Genomic DNA, 9,788 nt, shown 5'->3' with positions numbered 1-9,788 from the left:
CCGGCCCGCCGCCGGGGCTGCCCTCCGGGCCTCGGGGCACGGCGGGGGAGGCCGGGGCTGCGGCCTCCCGGCTCTTTGGGCCGGGGCCAACCGCCGCCGCCCAACCGCCGCGGGCACCTCGCGGGGAGGCGGCGCGGCCGTTCCCCCGGCCGGCCCGGCCCGGCCCCTTCTCCCTCGGGCGCCGCCCCTCTCCGCGCCGCCCGTGAGTCAGGGCTTTGCCGGGCGCGGGCGGCAGCCGCGGCCGCTCCGGGCTCGTAGGCTCCGCCGCGGGGCTCCATGGAGAAGGCGGCGGCGGCGGCGGCGAGCGAGGGAGGAGGAGGCGGCGGCAGCAACAGCAGCAGCCGCAGCAGCAGCCGCCCCACGTCGGCGGGCTCCTCGCCCTCCTCCTCCTCCGCCAGCCGCGGGCTGCCCGGCCGGGCGGCGGCCGCGGGGAGGCTGGATGGAGCCGGGGGGGCCGGCGGCAGCGGTAGCGGCAGCCCCGGCTCGGCGGCGGCCAGCCCGGGGGGCGCGCAGGCGCCCGGCGGCGGAGGCAGGCGGCGGGAGCCGGTGCTGGAAGGGACGCTGAGCAAATACACCAACCTCCTGCAGGGCTGGCAGAGCAGGTAAACCGGCGGGACGGGCCCGCCGCCCCTAAGATGGTGCCCGGCAGCCGGCAACGCCGCCCCGGGCCGCCCCCTCCCCGGCCGCCGCGGGCAGGTAGGCCGGGCTCACGGCCCCTCCGTGCCCTCCCGGCTCCTCCAGGACGGGCTCCCGGCCCCTCCGTGCCCCCTTTCCCTCCTTTGGCTTCACCGCCTTGTCCCTCCAGATCGCCCGGGCGTGAGGAGGGGGCGGCGGGGGCCGGGCAGGGGTCTCTGCGTTTCGCCCCTGTCACGGCTCTCGCTGAAATTCTGCCACGTTAAGTTTCCTTCTGGGAAGTTAGCCTGCTTAACTAACGACTGAAAAACCGGGCGAGAGCCTCCCGATGCCACGCTTGTGACTATCATTACCAGTATTTTTTCTTGCTACAGGGTGGGACGTTGAGGAAACAGTTACCTGTGTGTTTAACATGCTCTCGTCTGTCATGATGTCCTTCCCGTTGGACAGGTCCTAATTTACGTTGATACGGTGACAGGCTCTAGTCCTGCAATTTAATGGGTGTGGACAGGCTGCTGTGCACCCATGGAAGTCCCGGGGAAGGTCTGGTTTCAAATGTGGTGCCTCAGCACAAAACTGTACACGGAGATGCATCCAGACTGTGGAGTTAGTGCTGTGTTGGGATCCGCTGAAACTGAGAGAGAAGATTTTGTATTAGTGCTTTACTTCTTGTTAAACTTTGTCATACGGGATGGTTGAGGATGAGAATGTAAATCTTGACTTGTTAACGTAAGGCATCCCAGTAATGGTTCTGAGGAGAAACAACTGCTCTAGAGAGAACATTTGCAGGACTAGCCCCAAACCTTTAAGAAACAAGAAACTAAAAACCTGCTGTTGCTTATGTTAAGTGATCGCCAGCAGTAAGAACATAGGAATGGCAGTGTCTGGGATGTTCTGACAGTGATTTTAAAGCCTTTGTAAGTGACAGAATTAAATTGCACAGATGCCGAGGATGCTATGATGCTGACTCGCGTGGCACTAAATCAGTGTAGGAGTTCTGCATCGAGACTTTGAAAAGTTTCAGGAGCTGATCTAATTCCACACACCCGAGGGCCTCCACAGGTATGCGTACTACAAGTGATAATGAACGTGTCAGGTACGATACAAACAGGCACTTGTCTCCATAAAACTAGACTTCTTCAGTGTAGGCATAGAGAAGGCCCTCGACTATTCCTTGGTTACTGCTGTGCTGTGGTGGATTCCTGCTGGATTTCCCGCTCTGCGGGTAGACTCCGGTGTGTTGATTTATGCAGTCCTCCCATTGTTTTGTTTAAAAAAACAAACACATTTTGATACCAAAATGCATAACTGAAAATTAAAAGCCCCCTTCATTTTTTTTTCTTCTTAGTACCTTTATCTCTTTTTGTAGAAACAGTAACTCTTTATCTAATCACATGAGTGATTTTAAGGGTCAATTTCAGGTAATCTGATGAAATTGCAAAATTGCCTTTGCTTATAAATTTTTGTGTCTAGAACTGCCTGTCTGCTGTTTTTAGGCATTGTTTACCAATGATTAGGTCTCTGATAAAGCTGAATTTAAAATAACGTGTATAATCTACGTAAGTCTGAGAAACTTTTATCTGAAAACATTGTGGAAAAGAGAGAAATGGCATGTAAACAATTCCACCATAACACTTGGAAATTAATACTATTTTGCTTTTAGTGGTCTTTTTGTAATGCTGCTGTATAATGCTCTGTCAATTGCCAATTTTATTTTGTGTTACTCTGGCCATTTGAGCAAGTGGTGGTTTATGATGATACACAGCTCTTGTGCTAAGTAACTTTTCTGGTTTGTTTGTTTGTTCTGTCTATCTGTGTATCTGTTGCTTGGGATGGGGAGTTTGATACAAATTCTAAACAAAACAGTTGCAACTTGAAGGTTACAAAAGCTGGTTTTATTACAAGGTCCAATAAATAAGTAGCCATGCGTGGGTTAGTGGGTGATTTTCTGTTTGCCCTTCTGCATATTTGTCATGGAGTGCACTTTCTGTGGATCAGGGCTCAGCCTATAAGATTTGGTAACTGATTTCATGGCTGGCCCGTGTAAAGTGATCAAGAGTGTGTGTGTTGCTGAGTGATTGTACAAATTAGTTCAGAGTTTACTTCATTTGGAAAAACACAAGATTGTTTAACCTCGTGATCAATACAGCCAGATGGCGTGAATAGAAATAAAATGGAAAAAAAATAAAGTGGAAACCGTTCATGGATTTGGAATGTTCTTTGAAGGGACTTATCCATTAGCCTAAATAATTTAAATGTATTTAATGTTAGTTTCTGCCATGAGGTATTGAAGTAGAAAGGCTTTCCGAACTTATCCAGCACTTACTGTGCAGAGTAACCTCTAAAATTGTAAAAAAAATCTTATCTTGTCATTTGAATTGTAATAAATTAGTGTCACTTTTTTTTATCAATTGCCTTTCAACAGGAGTATGCAAGATATTCTTATTTTGGATGAGGCAACCAAGTATGAATATTGAAGTATTACACTACATTGATAAGCAGTAACTGAAATAATTAAAGGCCTCAGATTCAGGCAATCTTGAGAGTTTCATTACTTTTTATTTTAAGAATTTCTGGGGGTTTGATGTCTACTACTAAATACATCTATTTGTTCTGTTGTAGCAGGTTCAGGAGCAGCCTGATTTGGCAATGAGTGAGGTGGTTTTTCACCCTAAAGCAAGCAGAAGGAAAAGATGTTTGTTTGTTTGTTTTGAGGCAGTTTGTTGCAAAGATATCAAAGGCATTTAAAGTGTCTCCACTAAAGTCTCTTTCTGTGGATTTTCACAGGTGTGAATGTAGGGAGCAAAACTTAACCTAAAACACAGACACTGATGTGAGAACATTTGTGTCTGTTCCGAGACACTGGGGCATTTCGCTGTCAGGACAGGTCAGTTTGCTGCAGAACTGGTGTTGGCAACAGGGTTTTGGGTTCTGTGACCATGAGACCCTGTTTGAGGATCAGTGTCTGCTTGGGAGAGAGAGGATGCACCTCCCTAAGCAGGGCAAAGGCATTTTTGGATGGCTGACCTCCTAAGGAGGGCTTTAAACTAGGAAGGAGGTGTGGAAGGGAGGGTAACCAGCAGCCCTGTGGAGGAGTGACACACAAGACTGCTGAACAAAGGGCATGGGGTGACATGATGGGGAGGGATCACAAAATGGGGTTAAGCAGAGCCACCTCCAGCACTTGCAGGTCGGTTACCAAGGAAATGTCTTCAAGGCAGCATTATGGAGAAATCCCCAAACGCTCTGTAGGAACACGACATACTGGGTTGCCTCTCTTAAGTGCTTGTACGTTAACACGTGCAGCATGGGGAATAAGCAAGATGAGTTAGAGACGTGTGCGTTGCAAGGCTATGATCTTTTTGGGATCGCTGTGATATGGTGGGATGGCTCCCATGATTGGAGTGTTGAAATGGAAGGAGACAGGCTCTTTAGGGAGGGCATTTGGGGGAGACGAGGAGCTGGTCGAGAGTTTATGGGTTATGATCCAAGGGAAGACAGGGCTACATGCCATAGTGGGGGTCTGCTGCAGGCCACTGGTCCAGGAAGACCGAGCAGATGAGGCCCTCTACAGGCAGACAGGAGTAGCCACAATGTTTGCAAATCCTGGTCCTCATGGGGGGACTTCAGCCATCCCAGTATCCGTTGGAGGGGCAACACAGCAGGATTCCTAGAATGCTTTGATGATAACTTCCTTCTCCAAGCGATAGAGGAGCCAACAAGGAGAGGTGCAATGCTGGACTTTGTTCTCACCAACGAGGAGGGCTTACTGGGAATGTGAAGGTCAAAGGCAGCCTTGTCAGCAGTGACCATGAAATGGTGGGGTTCAAGATCCTTAGGGCAGCAAGGATGGCATGCAGCAAGCTCACAACCCTGGACTTCAGGAAAGCAGCCTCTGGCCCTTTCAAGGATCTGCTTGGTAGAGCACTATGGGACAGAGCCCTGGAGGGAAGAGGGGCCCAAGAAAGCTGGTTTAATATTCAAGCATCACCTCCTCCAAGCTCAAGAGCAATGCATCCCAACAAAGAGAAAGTCAGGCAAAAACACCAGGAGGCCTGCATGGAAGAACGAGGAGCTCCTGGTCAAACTCAAACACAAAAGGGAAGCCTATGGAGGGTGGAAGCAAGGACAGGTAGCCTGGGAGGAATACTGAGGCATTTTGTGAGCATCCAGGGATCGAGTTAGGAAAGCCAAAGCCTGGATAAAATGGAATCTGGACAGGGGTGTCAAGGACAACAGGAAGGGCTTCTGCAAGTATGGCAGGGACAAAAAGAAGAGTAGGGGCAATACAGGCCCTCGACTGAATGAAATGGGAGACCTGGTTACCTGGAACGGTGGAAAGGCCTGACGTACTGAATGCCTTCTTTGTCTCAGTCTCTACCAGCAAGATTGGCCTTCAGGAATCCCGGGTCCCAGAGACCAGAGGGGAAGGTATAAGCAAGAAGGTGTAAGCAGAGAGGTGCAAGCAAGATGTACCCTTGGTGGAAGAGGGTCGGGTCAGGTCAGGGAATTTTTGAGCAAACTGGAAGTTCACAAGTCTGTGGGTACTGATGGGATGCACCCATGAGTGCTGAGGGAGCTGGCTGATGTGATTGCAAGGCCACTCTTTAAAATCTTTGCTTGATTGTGGTAATTAGGAGAAGTGCCCAAAGACTGGAGGAAAGAAAATGTCACTGCTATCTTCAGGAAGGGCAAGAAGGGGGACCCAGGGAGCTACAGTCTGCTCAGCCTCACCTCGATCACCAGGAAGGTGATGGAACAGCAAATCCTAGAAACCATTGCCAGGCACATGAAGGACAAGGCCTTTGACGCTGTCTCTTTTAAGATCCTCACAGAGAAGCTGTTGAAGTATGGGCTGTATGAGCAGATGGTAGGGTGGATCAAAAACTGGCTGAACACCTGCGTCCAGAGGGCAGTGGTCAGTGGTGCAAAGTCTAGTTGGAGGCCAGTAACGAGCAGAGTACCCCAGGGGTCAATACTGGGTCCAGTCCTGTTTAACATCTTCATTAACGATATGAACAATCTGGATGAGGGGGCAGAGGGCACCCTCAGTAAATTTGTGGATGACATGAAGCGCTGGGGAGTGGCTGGCTTACCAGAGGCCATGCTGCCTTCCAGAGGGACCATGACAGGCTGAAGAAATGGGCTGACAGGAATCCCATGAAGTTCAACAAGGAGAAGTGCAAAGTCCTGCACCTGGGAAGGAACAACCCGGGGTACCTGTACATGCTGGGGGCACCCAGCTGGAAAGCAGCTCTGCAGAGAAGGACCAGGGAGTCCTGATGGACACCAAGTTGACAATGAGCCAGCAATGTGCCCTGGCTGCTGAGAAGGCTGATGGTACTCTTGGCTGCATTGGGCAAAGCATCGCCAGCAGGTCAAGGGAGGTGACCCTTCCACTGTAGTTAGCATTGGTGAGGCTGCACCTGGAGGACTCTGTTTGGTTCTGGGCCCCCCAGTGCAAGAGGGACGTGGGTGTGCTGGAGAGAGTCCAACAGTGAGCTACGAGGTTGATCAAAGGACCAGAGCACCTCTCCTGTGAGGATAGGCAGAGAGCGCTGGGACTGTTCATGCTGGTGAAGAGGAGGCTCAGGGAGGATCTCACCGGTGTCTATAAACACCTGAAGGGAAGGTGCCAAGAGGAGCCAGGCTTTTATCAGTGGTGCCCAGTGCCAGGACAAGAGAAGAGGGTCACGAACTGAACACAAGAGTTTCCCTCTGAACACAAGGCAGCAGTTTTGTACTGTGTGGGTGACAGGGTACCGTGGGATCTCCCTCCTTGGAGATCTTCAAAAGCCCCATCTGGACGTGGTGCTGGGCAACCTGCTCTGGGGGTCCCTGCTTGAGCAGAGGGCTGGACCAGATGGATCCAGAGGTCCTTCCTACCTCAGCTGTTCTGTGATTTGCTCTTTTTTCTATGAAATTATAAACAACGATATTCTCAGAATTGAAGTACTGTTACAAAACATTTCTATTGAGATTTACGTGTTCTATATATATGGGTGAATAGTAGTCAGTATTATAAATGGGAGTGTTGTGGTTTTAATGGGCAAGTATGTCTCTGTAGGATTGTTTCATGTTGTTTGAAACCTGTTTTGCATGAGTTAATTTGATACTAGTGAAATACTGGTTGCCTGTGGCATTATTATCCAGTAATTTAGTAGATCAGTAGAATGTTGTTGTGTGAAATTCACATGTGGTCTGCCTCCCGCTCCCTGCTTTCTCCTTGAAAGTGTTTTCAGTACTCGTTTGTAGGGTTTTGTCCTGCAAGCATGTATAAGCCCCTGGATCATGTGCCTTTGGGCAGGGGCTTAAATTTGGATTTGCAACAACAACAAATGGAGCCCCAGCTGATGGATATTGCTTTTGCTTTTCTGAGTTGAACTGCTCTGTGTAGATTATTCTGTAGGCCAAGTGTTTAAAGCATTACTTTCGCCTATCCCCATTTCCTCTCTCAGCTGAGAAATACATTGTATTACTGATCTACATGAAACACACCCGATATGCATCATTGTACATGGCTACCACCAGACTTCTGGGGATCGGCTTCTTTGTACCTCAACAAAAACTGTTCTTTGGTCATTTTGCAGTTTTGTTGTACTCACATTCTCTTTAGTGGACTTAACAATGTTGTAGTATGGTCTCTTTGCTTGTTTGGTGGCAGAGAATGGTTTCAATCTGACTGCCACCACAGAAAGACCCTTCCTTATTTCCATTGTCCCAAATAGCAGGATTCTGCCAGAAGAACCAGCAACTCTGCTCCCTGTGGTATTTTAGGGGCTGACTTCTTGGCTCTCAGAGGTTACACTTCTCTCTTTGCAGCTCTTATGGGAGGGATGTCATCTAAATATGTCAACACTCTTTTATACAATACCACCTACAAAAATCTGCCTTTCTTTTGTCTTTTAAAGTTTTTATTATTTTAATATATATTATAGAGAAAGAGAATTAAATGTCTTCATTAATTCCCCCCCAAAGATGATATAAACTCATTAAAATCTTCCTCTCTTCCATTCTGAATTAGCTAGCCCATCTTTTGCAGAGTTTTGGGATTGACACATCTGTTTGTGGTGTTTTGGGACAGTTAGCACCTTTTGCAGTTACTAATTCCCTGGACAGAAGTGCAGAGCTGACCAGAAAAACAGAAATGAAAATAAGGAGGAAGGGTTTGTCTGACTCTTGCAACGTTTTTGTGACTGCTTTGATAAGGTACCAACTATATAGCCAGTGCTACAGCCCAGCTTTTATACTTGTTTCTTCTGTGTCATGAGGGAGGTGTATTTTAGCAAAGCATGTTGAAAGTCAAAGATTAAAGAGTCTAGGACAGTGAAAGCTGGCCCAGATTCTTTCATTGATACCGTTCAAGTTCTTCCAGGAATGTACTGTGGCCTTTTTCCACTGTAAAAAGTGAGAAGGTGGTTACTGGAGAAACGTTACCGATGTAGTTCCTGTGATGGAAGTCTGTCTTGAAGAAATAAACCTTTCTTTATATAAACTAAATGATGTGAGCACTGTAACAATAGACAATATCTAGGAAGAAGAACATAATTTGGCGCTTATTTAACGTTGGAGAAGTTTTTTGTATTGGAAATTTTTCTGTGTTCTCATGAGAATCAGATTAACATCAACCTCTCTGCTGTGTATCTTTTTGAGTTAGTGTGTTCCTGGCATATCTGTGCATGGCTTTGTGTAGTGTTGTTATACCTTTCAGGATTGACCTACAGAGTTTGGGAAGGGGGAGACGTTATAAGGAGCAGGAGGTACAACTTCTCTTTCTTCTGTTTGTAGGAAATCTGTTCCTTACATTTTGAAACCTTACTATAGTTAGTTAAGCGTTGAGGAAACACTCAACATTTTCAAGGCATTTTGATAGTGCTGTGCTAAAAATCTATTCTAGATATTACTCGCAAAATAGATTTTACTATAAAATACCTTTTCCCTTCACATGTAGGTTCTGTTTGTAGTAGGAGGCAATGTGGAAAGGAAGAATAATTAAAAGCAATGTATTTTATTTCTGTCGAACAAATGAGCAGGATATTTTTTTATGTGCTGAACACTCAGGAGCTGCATATCTTCTGTTATTGAAAGTTAGATGTATGTCACTAATTTCAACTTGGAAATTTGTGGAAATTTTCAAACTTGGAATTTAAAATGTCAAAAAACAGTTGTCAGGAAGTTCTGTTTTAGATGAAGATGCTAATTACATTGAAATGTAAGCATTCCTTTTTTCTTCCTCTTCACTTTTTCTGTTGAAACTTTGCTGTTAAGTATTTATCATTGAAGGTCACTATTTAAAAAAAAAAAAAAAAAAGGTACTCTCCTCAATTGTATATCCCTTATTTATTTGTTGGAAAATGAAAATGTCAGTTAAGATGCACTTTGTCTTTGTTTAGTCAGTGGTTAATTAAACCTAACTGGCTTAATCACTAACTGCTTAATTTATTTTGAATAGCTTTTGCTGTTGCCTGTAAACCAGGTATGTTAGCAGAGTGGAAGAAGGCTGGTCGAACAGAGGAGGTGAAGTTACAGAGAGGCTTTTAACACGGTAGAAGGCAGGCCAAGAAATCTGTCATTCTGCCTCTCTGCCCTTCAGTGTTGCTTACAAGAAACATTTCGAAGAAGACAACTTTGAACCTCAGGCTGAAATTTAAAAGGGTGGTCTTGTGATGTAGGTTCTGTTTAGAGACTGCCGTGGACATTTCTCTTGTCCCCAGTCAGGTAACCCAAATATTTTGCTCCTCAGCTGCTTGTGACACATGGGGTCAGTGCTCCTTATGCCTATGTGGAGGATAAATTCATATAATGCATGATAATCTGCTGCATAAGATGCTTGATGACAGTGTAGGACAAATTTGTTTAAAACAGACGAGGCTCAAGCATTTTCACTCAGCCAGTGGGATTTGCAAGTGCACTTCAGAGCTGAGCAGCAGTCATGGTACCAGAGGGAATGAAGTGACAGGCGAAATAGAGCTTGGTCTTCCTTTCACCCAGATGTCACACTTAGCTTTCAGACAGTGAAAAGAAGTGGCAGTTGGCACTAACACTGAAACACTTACCCTTATCTGGGTTTTGTTATTACCAGCTCATCTCACTGCCATCTTTCTGAATGGAGATTTCAGTGCTTAGCAACACAATGATAAATGTGGTTAGAGGGA

General features: G+C 46.8%; 1 protein-coding gene across 1 annotated transcript in view; it reads left to right on the top strand.

Moving 5' to 3' along the window:
• Positions 1-201: 201 nt before the first annotated feature.
• The window catches only part of OSBPL10 (oxysterol binding protein like 10), a 116,000-nt gene continuing 106,413 nt past the window's right edge, over positions 202-9,788 (top strand). Inside the window, exon 1 of the mRNA XM_035549662.2 lies at positions 202-602. Within this exon, the coding sequence (XP_035405555.1) occupies positions 277-602 (326 nt within the window). The 5' untranslated portion in view covers positions 202-276. The remainder of the gene's footprint in view (positions 603-9,788) is intronic.

This window comes from Cygnus atratus, chromosome 2 (assembly GCF_013377495.2).
Source record: "Cygnus atratus isolate AKBS03 ecotype Queensland, Australia chromosome 2, CAtr_DNAZoo_HiC_assembly, whole genome shotgun sequence".
Lineage (NCBI taxonomy): Eukaryota > Metazoa > Chordata > Aves > Anseriformes > Anatidae > Cygnus > Cygnus atratus.
The sequence above is the reverse complement of the archived record's forward strand: the minus strand, read 5'-3'. Positions and strand labels throughout refer to the sequence as shown.